We start from the raw sequence: 20554 nt of genomic DNA on the forward strand, positions 1-20554 counted from the left end.
TTGTTCCTCACCAGATTTTCAACCCAAGTGATTTCTTCCTTGTGGTTTTATGCTCTACAGTTACAAACCAATTGCAGCTAAATGCCCGAGTGAATCCTGTACCATGGAGTCAGTGAAAAGGTTAAATTTAGAGTGTACTTTTATATTTAATTGCTTCAGCAATGTTAGGGATGTTATTTGCCAGTTCACTGCTATAATTGTTTATTAAAATATATTCCTTATGCAAAGCAGTATCATAACAAAGGCCAGATCCTGCCTCCATTGAAGCAGAGAGTAAAATTCACATGATATAGGACCTGTCCTTAAAGAAAGCTATAAGGCTTGTCACTTCTAAATAAGGACATTCCATTTCAGTGAAGGCTGGATTTTTAAGGGTATTACAGAAGGCATGGAATAATTTTAATATTTTCATATTTCCCTGATGCATAGTTTAGTGCAAGCTTTGGTCTTAAGTGAAAAGATTAGAGGTCCCTTTTGAAACCTTAGTGCACTTTCAGTGTTTGAAAAAGAGTAGAAAATGATGTGTCATTTTTTTTGCAAATTAGCAATTGCTTGTTACAATTTTTTTTAACTAAAGATGCATTTTGGAAGCCATCACCTTGCATGAATGTTAACATTCCTCATTCATATACTGACACTAACAAGCTGAGTGAGAATTTGTTGAGTTCTTTCCACAGGTCTGGGTACCAGTAATTTATTTAGATAAAGTAATCTGCTAGGGTATTCCTGTTTCTTGTGGATAGCACCAGCCTTTAGTTCTGAAATACAGTAAACTATTACTGGAGCATTTCTAGCACAGCAAAAAGAAACAAGTAAAGAGATTCTGTTATGAAACTTTGCATTTTGCTTTCTAGAACTGGAAGGTAGGGTTGTCATGGATAATTATTTGAACTGTATAGAGCAGAGATGCTCAACCCCCAACCCGCCAGTCAGATTCAACCCACAGGGCTCCACAGGTCTGGAAATTTGGAGGTGGGGAAGCAGTAGCACTGTTCCAGCCATTTGGTGGATGGTGAACCTAATTAGGTTGAGGTCACTGTTGTCCAGAGTACCTCCAGTCTTCAGGTTGCCTACCATGTCTTCCCCTTTGGTCAACACTAAGTCCAGAGCAGCATTACCCCTAGTTAGTCCTTCCACAGCCTCTGTCAAGAACAGATCGTTGATAGCTGCCAGGAAGTTGGTCGATCTGCTGGAGCTGGCTGAACGGTCTTCCCAGCAGATGTCAGGCTAGTTGAGTCACCCATGACAATCAGGTTTTAGTCCTGACTGCCTCAGTCAGTTCTCGGGAGAATGCCCGATTGCTCTCCCCTTCTTGGTAGGGAGGTCTATAGTATAATCCTACCATCAGGTCCCCCTCTCCTGAACCCCCTTGTATCTTGACCCAGTGGGTCTCAAGGGACCTCTCTCTGCAATCAAACATGACCTGCAGGGAGGGGTACTGCTCTTTCACATAGAGGGCCACACCTCCTCCCTTCTTCCCAACCCGATCCTTCCTATAGAGCCTATAGCCCTCAATGTCTACTGCCCAGTCATATGTATCATCCCACCAGGTCTCTGTCGGCCCAATGAGGTCAAAATCCTCATCTGCCAGAAGGAGTGCCAGTTCATCCTGTTTGTTGCCCAGGCTTCTGGTGTTCCCATAAAGACACCTGAGTTCACCCCAAATTGCCTCAGGTTTACTGTCCCACTTCAAGTGCCTCAGGGCATTGGTACTCATCTGGATGTCCCCTACTTGAAAGTCCTCCCTTGGGTCATCTTGGCCAGAGGATTTGTGTACAGCAGTGGAATCTACCCTCTCTCCGCCGGACATTTTGTGTCCTTGTATAATCATTGCACCAAATTCTGTTTTCCAGCTACTTCTGTAAAGGTGGGAATCAGTAAAAATTTTCTGAATTTGTATCCAGGCAAATGAAAGAATATATGGTTCTAGGAGCCAGGTTTCATTGTAAAAATATAACTCTGTAGAGCATGGTAGCTGGGTGAGAGCCCAGGGTCACCAGCTCTCAGGCTGCCAGTTTGACTGCCTACCTTATTTAGTATTTCAGGGGTATGAAGTGGGATTAGAAAGAAATGGAATTCCTAGGGAAAAACATAGCTGTTTTTGTCTTGTAGGTTTGCAGTCATTACATTGGTAAGCTTTGAGGTTTGTATCAGATTTAAATTAGCAATTGAGGGGAAGGAGAGGAGCGGGAAAATATGGTCACTGAAGCAAGAGGCTACATCTTCCTTTTCAGTTCTGTATTCTCTACCAGCCAGTCCTAAATTGTTGGTAATAATAGCAGTCATGTAATGCTGGGCATGTTTCTGCAGCCTTTTATGATGGCAGTTCCTTGGATCCATGTAAACATATTATATATTAACAAGGGCAGTCCTGTAAGTGAGTAGCTTTTATGTAATATAACTGGTAATGAGTTACCCAGGAAACGCAATTAAACAATATTACTCGTTGTTGCAGATATTCCCACCAGATAATTGACCACAACAGCAGCTGTGCCCCAAACCACAAGCAAAAGTGCATAGTGGACATTTAGGTCAAAATTTTAATGGTAGAGCCTGCAATAATGGGGAACTTTTACTATTTAGAACTAACTACTTAAAAGCACGTTTTGATAGTTTAAATTCTTCCCTTTTCAACAACAGGTTCTGATGAGTAGAACTACATGGATAAACACTTTTAGTAGCTGATTAGCACAGAGAGTAATCAGTTAGTAAAAATTAAAACACAAATCCATGGCAAGCTTGAACATTTCAACAAGTATCTATTCTAAAATGAATTAGAACCTACTGAAAATTATTGTTGCTTGATAAAATACCTCAAGTGTATATTGTGGGCTGATTTTGCAGATGGTTTCCTTCATGATGTAGAGAGGTTATAAACAAAAAGCAAACAAGTTATCGATGTGATGTCTTCCTCCCCCCACACGCCTTTTAAAAAAAAAAAAGAGAGAGAGACAGAGAGAAAGAGACTGGAAGAGTATAGTTTTTCAAAAGTTGATCTGAGAAGACCCTATTTTTTTGAAGATTCTGTGCATTTCTGGTGATTTTATTAGAAGGTGTTGGGACTGAAAACATGGTAGAAAGCAACCCGAATTATTCAGTTTGGGGCACATGAATTGTGAAGAAAGATTGATCAGACATGGACTATATCTTGGGAAAAGGAACACGAGGAGGGGTCTGCATAGAGCTTTAGAAGATCGTGAAAGGAATGTATTGATGTCAGTAAGCAGCTTGAGGTAGTAACTAATTTGAAAACAAGGGGTCATGGACTAAAGCTGAGGAAGAGACAAGCATATAAGGAATTTGGAAGCATTTCTTAACACAAAGGGTAGGTTAGAATATAAAAAGTGAAAAAGTCAGGCATAGAAATGGTGCTCTACCCATTCAAGAAGCAGCTGGGCAAATGTTTGGAAAATGAGGCAAATGCCAAGTGAAGAACTACTTTTTTGCAGTTAATCTCATGCAGTCTATCTATAGATAGATTTAAAGAGAAGTGCTTAATTTGACCAGATGGTATTCTTCTGGCTGTTTAAGATACAATGTATATTATGGCACTAAAGTGTAATTACCAAACAACTGAAACAATTACATTGTGACTTATAGCTGGACCAATTCTGTTTTATTATGGCTAAATTCTATTAAAGAATTTGTCCAGAATTACAGCAAATTTTACTCAGTTCAGTCTGGGAAGTAACTAGAAGAGGCACTACCGCTAGCCAGCCTACTTGCAACATAAAATCAAGATAAAATAAATGTAACTTTTGCAATGTGAACGTTCTTTGTGGACCAGCTGCTTCTGTGCCCCTTTTGTGTCTAATTAATGTGCATATGCAAATTCTAGTAGGGGGCTCCAAGTTACTCTAGGATTCCCTGAGCAAATTAAGACACACGGGCGACATTTCCAGAAGTGTGATTGTTAACTGAGCATGTTAGCCTTATGCCAGTGTAATACTTGATACATGGAGCATACAAGTCCATGGGTCCGGATACAGTACATCCAAAGATGCTAAGGGAATTGGCTGATATGATTGTAGAGCCACTGGCCATTATCTGTGACAACTTGGTGATCAGGGGAGGTTGTGAACAATTGGAGAAGGACAAGAAGATGAGAAGAAGGAGGATCCAGGGAACTACAGACCAGTCAGCCTCACCTCAGTCCCCAGAAAAATCATGGAGCTAGTTCTCAAAGAATCCATTTCTAAGCACTTGGAGGAGAAGAAAGTGATCAGGAACAGTCAGCATGGATTCACCAAGGGCATGTCATGCCTGACCAACCTCATGATGAGATGACTGGCTCTGTGGATGCAGGGAAAACAATGGATGTGATTTACCTTTACTTTAGCAAGGCTTTTGATACAGTCTCCCACAGCATTCTTGTAAACAAGCTAAGGAAGTATGGGTTAGATGAATTGACTGTAAGGTGCGCAGAAAGCTGGCTGGATCATTGAGCTTAATGGATAGTAATCAATGGCTCAATGTTGAGTTGGCAACCAGTATCAAGTGGAGGAGTACCCCAGGGGTTGGTCCTGGGGCTGGTTTTGTTCAAAATATTCATTAATGATCTGGAAGATCTGGATCTGTTCAATATATTCAGTAACAATCTGGAAGATGGGATGGAGTGCACCCTCAGGAAATCTGTGAATAACACCAAGTTGGTGGGGGGGAATAGTAAATATGCTGAAGGGTAGAGCTAGGATTGAGAGAGACCTAGAGAAATTGGAGGATTGGGCCAAAAGGAATGCCATGAGGCTCAACCAGAACAAGTGCAAAGTCCTGCACTTAGGACAGACGAATCCCGTGCACTGCTACAGGCTTGGACCAACTGGCTAAGCAGCAGCTCTGCAGAAAAAAGACCCAGGGGTTACAGTGCACAGTAAGCTGAGTATGAGCCAGCAATATGCCCTTGTTGCTAAGAGGGCTAACAGTGATAGTGGGAACATCTATACATGTATTAATGCACTGTGGTTCCTGCTCATTAAGTTTAGTATCTGTAATAGCAGGTACTAACTAAAAGCACAGTAACTGGCTCTACTGTGCAATAGCGCTACCTCATGCCTTTTAAGTGACACTAGTGCTCAGTAGACTAATTCTGCTGTGCGTTAGCACAATAGCACAGTTTTCACCATGATGTGCTAATGCACAGTAGAATTAATCTACTGCACATTTAGTGTCTGGTTTAGACATGCCCACTGGGCTGTGTTAGTAGGAGCATTGCCAGCAGATGGAGGGAAGTAATTATTCCCCTCTATTCTGCACTTGTGAGGCTACATCTGGAGTACTGCGTCCAGTTTATCCCACCACAGAAAAGATGTGGACAAGTTGGAGAGAGTCCAACAGAAGGCAATGAAAATGGTTAGGGGGATGAGGCACCTGACTTATGTGGAGAGTGTAGGAACTGGGCTGCTGACACATGGCGGGGTGGGGAGAGGGGAAATACGCTTTACTGGAAGAAACGGCTTGTTAGTTTGACCTGGCTATGGTGCGTCTGTATAGATCAGGTACTTCAACAGGGCTTTTTTCCATTTTTATCTAATAGCTGTTTTAATCAGCTGTTAGATAAAAATGCCAAAAAAAACCCCAACCACGTAAGCACCCAATCTATAGACTTTGGGTGAGCCAGGTCCAACTAATACATTGCCTTTTCTAGATGTGCACCGGGCTTGGTGCAGGGGCACGCCAAGTTTAAAGTAAAGCACCATTTTCGGTTTGTTTTTCCACATCTGCCAGCAACCATTTAGTTTGCAGAAGAGAAGACTGAGGGAGGATTTAATAGCAGCCTTTAACTACCTGAAGTGGGGTTCCAATGAGGATGGAGCTGGGCTGTTCTCAGTGGTGGCAGATGGCAGAACAAGGAGCAACTGTTTCAAGTTGCAGCCAGGGAAGTTTAGATTAGAAATTAGGAAAAACCCTTTTTCACTAGGAGGGCAGTGAAGCGCTGGAACAAGTTACCTATGGAGGTGGTGGAATCTCCATCCTTGGACGTTTTTAAGGCCCAGCTAGACAAAGCCGTGGCTGGAATGATCTAGTTAGGAATTGTCTTGCTTTGAGCATGGGGTTGGGCTAGACTAGATGACCTCCTGAGGTCCCTTCCAACCCTGGTTTCTTATCATTCTATGATTCTATTATTCAGCAGTTGTAGGTGTACTAGCCTACAGTTTCTGGCACCATTACTAGAAGTCAGGGATTGCTCAGTATTGAGTGAGACCAGATATACCATGGAAAATCTAAGGTAATAGTACCCAATCTATAACTTTCACTTATACCTGTCATTATCAGGTTCTGTTCTTATGCATGCTTGTATATCTAATGCAGCAATGGGCAAAACTAAAGAGTTATATGTATCTCTGTCCTGAAACTTCCTTGTAGGGGTTGTATTATGGGATGTTTCATAATACTCTGTCTCCTACTTAATATGCAGTATTAAGGCTGCATTTCCTTAAGAAGCTGAGCATCATCAGCATCAAGGGATATCAGTAGGAGCATCCCATTGTAAAATGAAACACAGTTGTCCAAAGCTGTATAGCTCTGTCATTCTCTCCTTCCCTCCCTCTCCTGGAAATGGGGGTTTGTCCTTAAATTTGCACCCATTTATATCCAGGTACAGATTACTGGCTTCTGCATTTTCATGCTGTCAGTAGCCTGTGCATAGTAGCTTGCTCAAGTAGTCAATGCAGAATCAACAAAAATGTATCTCTCAAATTAGTAATTTTTCTGCAGTGACAAAGGATGTTGGCTTAAAAATTGACATGCCAATACTGAATCACAAGCCGTACAAGCCTGTTGAAATTGTTGTAATTTAAGACATTTTTTCTGCATTGTACATGGGATATGCAGATTGAGCATTCCTAGATACCTTTAATGTCCCTTGAGATGCATGACAATAAACTCAGGAAATTGTAACATTTATATATGCAACATACATCTCTTACATTTTAATGGTAATGCAAAATAATTGTGTATAAGATAACATATTTAGTAGTAAATATTGTGTGTGTGAAATTTCTGAATATCTTATCTACTTCCTGCCACAACACTGCTTAAATGTTCTTTTCTCTAAGTGCATGTTTTTACTTTGTCTGTTACTTTTTTAAGAGAGTACAGGTGAATGCTGATTTAAAAATATATAAGCATTTTTTTGTTTATATACCTAGGTGATTTGGGTGTTAATAACAGAATTTGAGTAAAAATTATTGAGCTGTGGGTTGAAAAAGTGAACATGGACTATAGGTTCAACTTTTTACTCCTACCTCATCCCCAGACGTACGCAGTGAAATTCACTTCATTCACCTCGGTCTGGTAATAGGCTTTCAGTGAAAGTGCCAGTCTGAATATATTAGCTTCCTTATTAACTGTAGAGATCTTATTTTCCTGCAAAGTCCTGCAGCTTCCCTTCTTCTCTGCTGAGGTTTTTCTGTTATGAGATGGTGTCAAGTGACCCTCCAAGCCAGTAACAGAACTGCGGCACTTAAAGCCCCAGCCAGCTGCATACATGCAAATCAGGAATGGTGAAATCTGTGCAGTTTCTCTCTGTTACCTTCAGTTAAAATGTTGTTTTGTTCCAGACATTGTTTACCAGTGTTTTTGTTTTGTTTGCATTGGAGGCAATGCACGGTGAAGCACAAAAAGAGCCGTGGGCAGATCTCAAATTGTGAAAAGGGGGGGTGCAGATGGTGAGCTGCATCATCCCATATAAAACAAAAAATATTTTCCTCCAGTTAAGAATAAACTAGAAGCTTTACTAGTATGCTAGGGGCTTATGGCTGTATTATTCAGTTTAAGAGTGAAGCAAAAAGAAATATAACTTTGCTGTAATGAGTTCAAAACAATCTGCAGGGTTGTGAAACAGGAGCTCCGTTACCAGGAGCAATGTAACAGGCAGCAGAATTGCAGAACAAAGCTTGATCAATGGAACACCACATCCATTAGAAAGGAGAGGACCATTAACACCTGGGGAATGAAGGGTTTAGAAGGGATGGGGTCGATCATAATAAGCCATGAAGTCAATTGACTTCCTCAGAACCAGAAATGGTGCTGTCATTGCCAAGCAGTTGGTTTTAAACTTTGGGTGGATCAGGAATCAAAAGGGGGTGCAAATGGACCAGTGTATCCCCCATCCCCTGTTCCACCCCTGAAGGGAGCCCATTTTCATCCTACAGGGCCCTTTATGGTCACTTGTGGTTCTTCTACACTATTTTCCAACAAGGAATCCCCTTAAAAGTGAGAGTCTGCATGGGCTATCTGTGGACCAGGAGGCTAGGCCTCTGTTCCTTAGGCTCAGCCCTGCATTGTCCTTGACTGAAGTGCTTTTTATTTAGATACCATGTTTGTTTTTCGCTTTTGCCATTTACTTCAGAATTGCCTAAAAGGACAAAAAGCAGCAGAAGGGAAGGCGCTCACAGGTTATTAAACATGACATGGCAAGAGAGTATTTATTCGTCTCATCTCTATGCTGGATCTTCGCTATGAAAATTTGTCTCAGTTATGTAGTTATTTGTTAGTTGTTATTGTTGGTGCAACCTCAACAAGAATGATCTGGGAAGAGGCAAGTGAAACCACACACTTCTCAATCATGGCCTTTTCTCACATGGTAAAGTCAATTGTTTAACATTAAATACCTGATCTAGCAAACACTTGTCCACCAAAGTAACTTTGCTCATGCAAGTAGTCCCACAACACGCAAACATTGTGCAAGTAGTCTCACAACACACAAACATTGTCGTAGAAGTTGTCTGTGGGGAGCTAAAGAGTTTGCAAGTTGCATATGAGACATCTAGGGGCACTGAGAATCTGCAGCGTATGCGTGAATAGGTCTACACTGCGTGCTGTGGTGCAGCGTAGAACTATTTCAGCTCGTTCTCAAGCTAGCTTAGGTATTGGCAGCTTTAATGCAGTCCTGTATCTCTGCACTTCTAGAACTGTTAGTATTGTGTACTGCTCGATTTAAATATTTATTTTACACAATACTGTTTCCTTGTACTGCCATTTGTTTAGAGCTAGGTTGGGGGAGTGTTCTTTAGACATACCTCTTATATACATCATATGGGGGAAGAATAAAAATGATGTAAACCAGAGTGATCATTAGCTTGGTTTGACTGTGGAAAACCTTCTTGATAGCACTTTTCCAGATCTGAATTATGCGATCATCACCAAAATATGAAACATTCTTGTGTTCTCCTGAAATGTAACACCGTGATCAGACATCTGGATTGTCCTTGCTGACTCAATATCTCTGTCCTTAATAGTTTTTCATGTGTAGTTTTTGCTATTTCATAATATTAAAGCATGCTTCTCTGGGAATGATTCTTCCATGATGTGCCTGACAGCTGTGAATAAAGCATAGTTCATGACTCTTGAGGCTAAAAGGCTGCCAATCAGCAGCATCTTGCAAATATTAATTGGACTTTTCAGGTTCTAGGAACATCACTTGAAAGAACAGTATTAGGGACTTTTCAGGACCATTTCCTTAGAGATTTTAACAAGCTGGCTTTTAATCTGACCCAACAAGACTCTCTGCCCTTCAAGGCCTAATACAAAATCTATAAAATATAGTAAATATAAAAAGATGAATTAAAGTAGAAATGAAATTGAGCACCTTAAATAGTACAAAAGAAATGCACTTGACAGGTCATTTTCTGGATTTCCTTTAGTATTCCATTTTTTCTATTGGGATAAGTGCTTATTCCCCACACAGCTCATATCCTTCTTCTTAAGGATATAATGGAAGTCCTAATGATCCCACATTTGCAACCCCACAATGCAACTCCCATGTCTTTTGTGATCACTACATGAACAAGAACAGGTAAAAGCAGAGCTGAAAAAGGAGAAAAAGCTCTTTAAAGAGAAATATGGAGTATTTATTCTAGGTATTTGCTAGTCCTTATCCCTGTACTGTCTGAGCACCTCTCAGTCATTATTGGATTTATCTCTATAACACCTGCAAGATAGGGAAGTATTGTTCCATTTTACAGATGATAATCTGAGACACAGCACCCTATTTAATGATTTACCTGAAGGCAAGTGGTAAATCTGAGTCTAAGCCGGGAATTGGACTGAACTAGCCAGAATCTCAGCTCAGTACATAAACAACTAGCCCATTGCTTAATGTTCACAACAAACAAGCTCACAGCCTTTTAAACAAGTATAATATCTTTATTTTCTAGAGCATTTGCCAATATATCTGCAAAATGTCTCCAGCAGAAAGCTCCTTTTAATAGGTCGTGTAAATGATTAGACCCGTGAAAACACTGGGCCCATTCCTGTTCCCAGTGAAGACATTAAGAGACTTGCCTTTAAGTTGGGTGTAAGGCTTCTGCATAGAAGTAAAATCTCCTAAATGGCCTTCACCAAATAAACTCTGCAAATGCCCATAGCAAGACATGACAATGTGTCAGAAACTAGATCTTAGGCACTCACATGAAGCTTTGTGTAACATGCAGGCCTTTAGTTACTACAGTAATAATGGTAATCTTAATAGCCTATTTAAATATTGGGAGTTGGTGCTAGTAACCTCAGAGAGCCTGTTGTAGTAGAATGTGGTTAGTTCAGAGTTATTTATTATATTAAAAAAGACCATGTGAATGTCGCATGTGTTTTTCTCTGACAGAGCAGTGTGGTGGCTCTACCAGTTTATCTGTCTGCAGGCCAGTGTTTAAACCCCATGGGGGCTGCTAATCAGGAGCACCAGCTGCTAAATGCCAGCATGCTTCCTATGCTGCTGCCCAGGGGAGGAGGAGAGGTTGGAGAAGGGATGACCCTAAACTTCAGAAACTGCTTCTCTCCTTGGGGCAAAATCTAATTCAGCTTCACCTTCTCTTGTCTTCTCTCAGTTTACTCTGCTCATGTTTCTGATGTGGATTGCTGTGCATTTGCTGGAACTGTTTTGAGCATTTAGAAATGTTATGGTTAATTACTAAGGGCTGGATTTCCTCCTTTACTCACAGTGAGTAGTACTTTATCTGATGTGCATGGGCCTGTGGAGCTCAGCAAGACTGCCAGGTCTCTGCTCCTACTCAGTTAGAAGCAGGTTGGCAGAATCTGGCCCCTGGTGAATTACTGCAAATGCATATTCTGAAAAAAATGCTTTACAAATTCATATTTCACATTACTGCTGCTACGAGAGTAGCTGCTCCATCTCACAGTAAATTATATTCTTACATACATTTAAAACAAGCAAAGAAATCTCTTATTAGAAGGGTATGTAGGGCTAAGCAGACACCAAATTTATTTTCTGTAAGATCTTGACTACGAGGTCTAATGTAGTCAGAGGTGAAAAGACCATTCTTTATACCTTTGTGCACAACTTATTTCTGGAAGCCAGTAGAACTGTAACGACAGAGGAATAGCTGTTGGTAGAAAGCATAAACCAAAAAAAACCCCTTGCTTTCTTGGCACGTTTCACTTTCTTCTTTCCAGTTTCTGTACACCATATGAGCCCAGTACTTTTAACCCTTTCCTATAGGATATACATTGCAAGAACAGATAGCAATCTGCTTTCTCCCTATATCATTGTAGGATAGGGTTTAGCAGCAGAACATTTATAATACTTTGGTATTTTTAGAACCATAAGTTCAAGCCTGTATAGGTCTGATTCTGCCTTTCAGCACCTTCATGTGCACGAGGCTTTCAGAAGTCTTCTTTAAAAGCCTTTCAGCAAAGTAATGACATCAGTTACCATCTCTCTCAGGGTTTTGCTCTAGCACTTCAATTCCCTTTCCCCCAATGTAATTCAGTGTCTTTTCCAAAAATCCTTCCATAGCAGGGGCACGGTATGTAAATCCCTTTGGATTGCTTCCTGATGAAGAAAGGATCTATACTGTAGCTATGTTGTTCTGAGAAAGATGTACACAAAGCTCTTGGGTCAGAGGCGATATCTTGTATTGCCTCTGACCCAAGAGCTTTGTGTATCTCCTGATAACAAGTGTTGTATGTTAGGCCATTGTCCTGTGTTTCTAGCTGGAAAGAGGATGCCTCGGTGTGATGACGATGACCCTGAATATGTCATACAGGCCACTAATGTAATGAGGAAGGATATGGCCAAAGGATTAAGCAGTGAACTGTCATTGACTGTCAATGCATTGACTGTCAGTGCATCTTGGGTGCTTAACTTACATTTTTGCCTTTGAAAACCACCCCCTTTCTCTCTTGCTGTCGCTGGTAGGCTTTGCCACCCAACTGACATGCATAGCAGAACTGAGCTTCAGTTAGATAACAACCACCTAATAGTTTTTAATAGCAAAAGTCCTTGTCACAGAAGAGTTTAAATATATCTCGTTATTTCTTTATTAAACCTCAGTTGTTTTAGCCATAGTAAGAACCTAGCTGTGAAATGTGTGGCAGTGTGCTTGGTGGAGGGAAGGATTGGTCATGATGGGAGATACTACATTACACTAATGTTACTCTTTGCCATTGTCTTCTGCTGTGAATTTTCTTGCTCCAAGATATTTTGCCTTCAAAATGGCTGCCTATCTTTACAATATGATATTCAGTTGATCAGTGTCTCTAGGCACAAGGTAGCTCTATCAGAGCAGTATGCAAACCTTTAAAAAAATGCAAGTAATAAAACAATCTCTCTCTCTCTCTCTCCCTGCTCTCCGTCCCTTGCTTATTAGAACAGAAGCTTGACTAGAAGCTGGGTGTGTGTCTGAGAGCCAGAATGTGAGTGAATATATCGGGGTGGGTGAGGGGAGATCTGTCTGATTCTACCTCATTATCTTCTGTCTTTAGTCAGTAAACTTATTTTGTGCTTAGTAATGATGCACATGCTGAAGCCTACCTAAAAAGTCTGACGATCCAAGCCCTTACATCATCCCAGGATTTAGCAAAACCCTTGAACCTTAGGCTTGCTAGTCCAAAAGAACTATTCACATGCTCAAAATCAAGCACGTGCTGAATCACAGTAATCAGGGTAATCTTATCAAGTGCTGAATCTTGCTGAATCATGGTAATCTTATCAAGTGTTGTGCACACTAGCACCTGCGTGATGATAAAACAGTAAGTGCAAGTGCTCACCACGTCGGTTCTGTGATGTGCACCATGAAAAGAAAAGAGCTAAATGCCTCATGTAATGCACTTTATGATTCTTCTGACTGTTGATTATGAGATTTGAAAAAGTTGGAGTTCATTAAAAAAGGGAAAATATTCAAAATCAACTTTTGCCTGATGCTGACATTTTCAAAGGAAGGTAACAAAGGCAGCCTGACCTTTATGTAGTGCCTGAGCCTCCCTCCCCACAGTTCGTTACTGTACAATATTCCTAGGCATAGTGACTACCAGCACTTCAACCAAAAAAAAATATGGATATGGTTTTGAAAAGCACGTAAGTTTGGATTAACTCTGTTCCAAAGGAACGTAATCATAAAACTTTGAAAACTATAAAACTAAGCAAGCATGAAGGGACAGGCAGAATGTCAATTTTAAAATTTAATTTCTTTTTAAAAAATGTTTAAACCACTACAATGAAATATGTGTCTTGTTGCAAAGGTGCTTCTGTTCTACAAGTAATGGCAGAGTCTGAGAACCAATGTTTATATGGTTTGGGGCAGCAAAGATGGGTGCATATGTAAATTCCCAATGCATCAGCTATGGTTGAGGTGTGATATTTTATTGTGCTTCAGGCAGTTGAGAAGTGTCTTCTGTTTCACTTCATTGACAAGAGCTTTCTGTTTTGCCTTTAAAATAAACCCTGTCATTTTATCTTCAAATAGCTTCCTTATAAATCTTCCTGCAGTATGTGAAACCTAGGTGATTTTCCCCTTGTGCACTCTCTGAGTTATAAGCCCATGGTGTGATCCAAAGTCTATGGCTGATACAGATTAAGAAACGTGCATTTTCAAGGAGGTCTTTACAAATCAATTTGCTGATAGCTTTGGGGATTTGTTTTTTAAGAGTTTTGTTTCTTTTTTTCAAAATAAAACCACATTAAGCCCTCTGTTGTCCGTTGCCTTTCCTTGGTGTTCTGTGCGTGAATATTCTTGAAAGGGTGCTGTTGAATTCTGAGACAGTCTGTTTTGAGAGAGATGCCTCTGCTATTTATATCTGTGCCAACTTCACTGCAATTGGCCTTGAAGGCTTAAAATGGCTGCATCGCGTTTGATTTGCAGCGAATGCTTCTTTAAACGCCTGGAATTAATAATGGTAAAAGCTTAGGGCCCTGATTCTGCAGAAACTTAATTACAAGCGGTGCTAGCACTGGGGCAGCTTGCAAGTCTACCAAGATGAGTTTTCAATTCCTAACAGATATGCCCTACGCTGTTAATATAGGCCTTTCTTAAGGATTTGTTTTTCTCAGGTTTTTTGTTGAATTGATGCTAAACAAAGATGCTCCTTCCCCTTATTTTTCTATATGAACACAAAAATTGCAGCTGGCTGCCAATTCTGCTGAGGGGTGGATATAATAATTTTCAATTGGACTGTGAGCCCAAAGGGAACCTGATAGCAGGAGATTGACAGATGCAGCATGGATTATCTTCTGCTGTGAACTCAGCCCAATTTGTGGTTTGTTGCAGGTGCTAAAGAGATTGATATTGCTGCTACCCTGGAACACTTGAGGGACCAGAGACCAGGCATGGTCCAGACAAAGGTACTGTCAATAAATCTACTGGGATTTTAAATACATTAAAGGTCTTTGACTGTAGTTGTTTTCATGACAGAAGCGAGAGGGTATGACCTAATTTAACACAGGTCGCTAGCTGATTACTCTGTTTGGCCTTCTACCAACTGCAGTTTATTTATGCTGAAGATTTATCTAGGCTACTAGCATGGTGTTTCTTGCAACATCTCCAATATCTATCTTGATTATCATATATGAAGGACAGTCAAGACAACAATCTACAGTCTACAAAAAACATATGCTTAAAAAAATGTTCTCATTCTGATCCTCAAGGATGGATTATTTTCGTACAGTATTTGCAGTTAATGATGCGTGCATTATTAAAACCAAAAGCCTCCAAATAATTAAAGAACTTAACTGTTGCATTCAGGTTTTTTGCTGGAAAAAAAGGCTAATAGAAATTAGATCAGAAGGAAACCAAGTCAAGTATCTTTCTTTAAAAAGAAATAACAGTGTACTTTCTGAAATTGTATATATTGCACATATGGTAAGTGAAACCACACGCTTCCCTTGTCTGTCTTCCTTAAAGGTGTGGTATGTTAAGCCTTATGGCTGCTGGCAGATGTAGGGGGAGAAAAAAACAGTGTTTTACCGGAAGAGGAAAAGCATTAGTTTGACCCAGTTCCCCAGCAGCTGTATAGACTGTGCGCTTCAGCAGGGCTTTTTGGCACTTTTATCTAATAGTTGTTTCAATCAGCTATTAGATAAAAGCACCAAAAAATCCCACTGAAGTGTGCAGTCTATACGGATGTTGAGCAAGCCAGGTCAAACTAACGCAGTGCCTCTTCTGGGCATATGCTGTGCTTGGCACGGGGGTGCACCGAGCTGAAAGTAAAGCACTGGGGGCGGGGGTGCATCTGTAAGCAGCATATTTGCCTCTTTCTTGATGTGCAAAAAAGTTATTATATAATTACTGAGGATAATATTTTTGGTAATTTCTACAATGTATATTTTGCCACCCATGTCAACACAGTCAAGAATTTCTAAAAACAAATAATATTTGTTTACATGCATCTCAAAGTTCAAGTTCATCTTTGTGCTCTGGCTATTGTAACACCAGTGAAGGATGGGAAGAGATTTTAGGTTATGCTCACTCGTCAGTTGTTAGGAGCTGCAGCGTAATGTTCAAGAATCTCATTTATGACAGGGAGAGAGACCACATAAACAGGTGTCTGCTGGTTATGTAGTCAGACATCGGGGAAAGGGTGGGTGGTTGTCTCGGATTCCTAGAGCAGGTGACGTGGACAACCAGAATAATGATGTGGCAGCCTGCCCTGGTTAAACAGGTAGTGATGTGACCATCTGAAATGTTTGGTAAGTGAAAGCGACTTCAGGGTAGACATGGTTTCATAACTTTTCTTAGGAAAGCAATGAGTCCTCCCAATCCCTCCCTTCATTTTTAATCCCCAGTTAAGTTGGAAAAACTGGTGGGAGGGAGAGGGGGAGGGTTGGTAGCGTTTCATGAAGCTGAGGGAAAATAATAATAAGAGTCAAAGCTGGCCAATCTTTATCTGCAAGCAAGGTGCAAGATTTCACAAAGTCTCCTTTGATAATGATTTTGAAATGAAAAGAGAACTACAGCAATCAGTATAGCAAATATTTAGTGTTTGAGAAAGTGTAAACTCTTATGCTTTCTGTCCACACACCTGCCTGCCTTGCATGGCATATTTGTTTAACCCTGGCTGTTGCCCTACTTTAAGGTCACCTAGATTATAGCTCATTGCACCCAGCAACATAAAACACAGTTCCTTAACTAAAGAATAAGAAAATGGACTCTAGGTTTGATAACAAATTTAGCTACGTCATTGAAGGAGACGCATTCCCCCTTCTAAACATTTATTTGGAGAAAATTCAGAAATAAAATAAATCTGATGTAATTTGAAAATGGAAAAACTGACTCAGGATTTTGCTTCTTTCTTCCCTTTCCTTCTATCATCACCACTATCTTTCCAAAAACATCCAAATCACTGATTCAAGCTATTGTATTGCAAATTACCAATATCTGCCTACATGCTAGCAGTGTTCAGTCCCTAGAGAATTTTTTTGGATGGATTTAAAGAAACCCATGTGCTTTCTCAACTGAATACAAATGAGGAATATTAGGTTCTTCAAGTAATTTAAAACAATGGATTAAAAGTCAGGTTAGAAATGCCAATTACAGGAAGTCCCTAGGCAAAATAAACACTGGGTTCCTTCAGCAATGTCTTGTGTTTCCAGCAGGCAGCGCTCCATATTTTCAATAACCATGTGAACAATTTGTTAGCAACATTTTGCCTGCTAGGAGCAATCATTTTTTATTCAAAAGCACCAAATATAACAAATGATAATGAAATTTTAACTACAGTCTGCATTTTTGATAGGCACAATACAGGAGTTCTGGGGGTTTTTGGAGGGGGAATCATAAAACAGAGTTGCTGCATGTGGTGTAATTTAAAAGAGGAAAAAAATGAGCAAATGTACTGTCTGAGGTCAGAACAATTCTTACTTCATTCTCTTTGCCCCCTACTATGTCTTTCTTCCTGAAAGCTGTATTATTGTGTCAGAGATCTTTGGTGCCTCATACACGATCCATAATCAGGATTGATTTTCTGTGCAGGTTTTATTGGGAATTGGAGCTAAATACTGAGTCGTCTTTTTCTAAACACAAGGATTTACTTTGCTTCTGTAGAAAAGATAGACCTAAGTAGCACAATTTCTGTCCAGCTTGAAATGAATGTTCAAGTTCTTCTCTACTCCAGTCCCTAATGGACTCAGCCATAACACACGTCTACCCAACTCACTGGGTCCCCTTAAATGGCTAAGATTAAAGTTTATGTAATCTAGATTTAGTTGTAGGAAAAAGATGTGTGAGGTGGTAATCAGGTGGTGTTTCTCTTTATAAAGCTCAGTGATGACATCAGGGGAAGTGACACAATCAACCACTCCATAATAACTTTTTTTGCACTTCAAGAGAAGACATAAATATAGCCTAATACACCACATCTATACAGAGGTGTAACAGGGCAGCTCCATGCCAGGGGCACTTCTAGCTGCTGTCTTGCTGATTGTGGCAGCATATTCTCACCCAAAAGTGGTGCCTGGGGCTCCTGCCCCAGGCCCCTTCTCCTCCATCCTCAGTTATACTGTTGCACCTGTATGAGGCTGGCAAAAGTAGGTGGCTTCAACTTCTCTTATTAAGCAAAGTCCTAGGCTAGAGGGGCAGGATGCAGAAGGGAGAGGTGGTAAAAAACCACCCCATACCAAAGAAACCCAGCCCCTTGTGTGTGTGTGCGTGTGCGTGTGTCTTTCTGTGCCACCCTTTTCAATGGAATATTTTAGAGTTGACTGTGAACCTAGATTCTAAGGAATATGTTTTGTAAGACGATTTGCCTTCCAATTCAGATCTTCAGCTGATATAACATGGAGTTGCTCCGTTGAACTCTCTTTCAGAGACCATATATGGCACAGTTAGGTTTTAACATTAGCTTGTTTCTGAGGTTCTCTTACAATAACGTTTTTGCACAGAGTCAGTGGAACGATGCTCATGATAAAGTTTTGCCCTGTTCTTGTTGGTTGGAAGAGGAAGTTGTACCTTTCTTTGCTTTGTTTTTTAGTTTAGACAGGCGTTCATTTTTATGACATTGCACACAAAGAACCAATGACCTTTTTAGGACATATTTGTAAATGGCTGAATTGTGTTCTTAAATGTATTTGCACCTCTGGAACCAGAACTTCAGCTTGTAAGCCCTGAACTTATTTAACTGGTAAAATTATACAAAGAGCATTTTAGGTGGCTGTATAATTATGAGACGGCAGCCTCCTCTCTTCCAGCTTACTGCCTACATCTCGGAAGAGATATCTGATCATCTCTGAAACTTGGCTAGATTACTGTCAGCCCCATGCTTGCTCAGATCAGCCTATTCTGCTGTTATGTTCTCTGTACTCTGGCAAACAAGGAGGAGCAGCTGTACGATTTGCGTTTGATTGCTAGTGCAAGAGCAACACGCTCCAGTCAAAAAGCTGTGAGCACAGTGCCCATATTGCCAATCTCAGGACAGCTCTAACCTGCAGCTCCTATTGGTAACCTAACTGCTTTTACTTCCAGCTGAGGCTGACTGTTTTGGTTCCAAGCCTACTTTTGTACTCATATTCTAGGGTACAGTGGGTATCCTTCTCTTATGCAGAGTGGCACATATCTGGCATGTACAGGTCTCATTATCTTCATTCTGAAATGGCACAACCATCTGAATGACCATTCTTGCTTCCCTCTTGCCTTTCTGCCATTCTTGTGCATTTAGCCAGGCATTTCAGGTCATTGTGCCTGGTTCTCTTGAATGGACACTTTCTGTTCCAGGCTTTGCTTTAACCCCAATACAACACTCACCTCCAGTGTGTATAGAGCTACTTACAGGGTACTAGTGAGGATGAACCATCACGCTCTGAAAAGGACAGATTTTTGCTACAAAATTAGCAGACAAAGATGGGCTGGTTTGGCTAAAGATGTTGCTGAGATGATCACGCCACTCATGATACCTGACTGAGATCATATCCTGATTTCTCTTTTCTGTTCCTAACCAGGAATGGTATCTGTCATGCTCCTCATGTTGACACAAGAGGGTTTCATCTAAAGACACCTTGAAACATATTAGGTCAACATATGAATTGGAGAAAGTAAAACCAACATTTTGATGGGAGCCTGAAATAGTAGTTGCATATCTATGACTCCTTCTGGTCTTCCATTCTGCTTTGCGCTGCAAGGTACATCTGGGGTGGAGTATCATGGGAGACAAGAAGCAGTTACATAGCCTTAGTTTGGTATTCACCTTTAGGTGTCTGTGGCTGACTGTATTCAGTGACCCCAGGCCACCGCATCTGTAAAACTAAAAGATGTATAGTGTTCTTGGGACTTGCTTCATCCCTTGAGGCAGACATCATGCTAGTAAATGGAGCCATTGGCATTAAGGGTTCCAACTGATATTTGACACTTCAGTCCTTCCCAGTATCCTGAGCTCCTGGACCATTTGGTCTCCATGTTCTTCCAGTGTTCTTTCTCTTGCCTTCCCCTCTTTCTTTCCAGTCTGTTGTCCCTTCCAAAGAACAATACTCAAGGTAACTCTAAGGATCGTGGCCTGAAATAGTGCAGTTTTTGTGACATTTTTCCGGCACCTGTCTAAGTGTATGGGTACAAAAACAGTTGTATACAAAAATGTAAAATAAGCTATTAAACTATACAGTGCAGGACTATGTCAGGTATGTGCTTTTATAAAGCAAGTGTACATACCTGTGCCTGCAGACTTACCATACCTGCAGACTTTTGCTTGTATTCTCAGGCAGTCGCTCAAGACTAGCTCACATTGGGTGCCTATACATGTGCTTGGGGGGGGGGGGGGGGTTAATTAGAGTAGTTCCTGGAGAGCCTCTCCAATTAAAACATGGCTGCTTCATGTGTATTAAGCCCTCATGTGGGCTTGGGATACTTTAACTGAAACTGATTCGATGAGCTTTAGTTAAAAAGTGCCCCAGCAGCTATTTTTAAACGTGCAGCGGCTTATACACATGACGCTGTGGCTATGCTAAACTGTTCTAATTAGAATGCATCAGAGCACGTGTATAGGCACCCTTTAATACTTGGAAGGCAAGTTTCCAACAACAGCCAATACAGAAGCAGCTAGTTAGTTAAGTTTTTACACTTAATAGCACTGAAAAGATCCTTTCAAATACACGCGTAGTTTGTAAATGACCAGAAAGTTACCTAATATTCTCTGATATTTGGTCATTTATGCCAGATACAGGGTGCAGAAAAAGTAGTTTCAGTAATCATAGTTTCTCTCTCTCTCTCTCTCTCTCTCATATATATAAACCAGCATTTCCATCTGACATCATGACACCAACTAGATTAAGTCTCACCACTCATATATCTATATCTATAGATATCTATATATCTATAGATATATATATAGTGCGCGCTCT

General features: G+C 40.6%; 1 protein-coding gene across 1 annotated transcript in view; it reads left to right on the forward strand.

The window, feature by feature from the left end:
* PTPRN2 (protein tyrosine phosphatase receptor type N2) overlaps positions 1 to 20554 on the forward strand; it is a 1024661-nt gene that overhangs the window by 998399 nt on the left and 5708 nt on the right. Inside the window, exon 22 of the mRNA XM_019498778.2 lies at positions 14502 to 14575. Coding sequence (XP_019354323.2) covers positions 14502 to 14575 — 74 coding nt within the window. The remainder of the gene's footprint in view (positions 1 to 14501; positions 14576 to 20554) is intronic.

This window comes from Alligator mississippiensis, chromosome 5 (genome assembly GCF_030867095.1).
Source record: "Alligator mississippiensis isolate rAllMis1 chromosome 5, rAllMis1, whole genome shotgun sequence".
In the NCBI taxonomy this organism is placed as follows: Eukaryota; Metazoa; Chordata; order Crocodylia; family Alligatoridae; genus Alligator; species Alligator mississippiensis.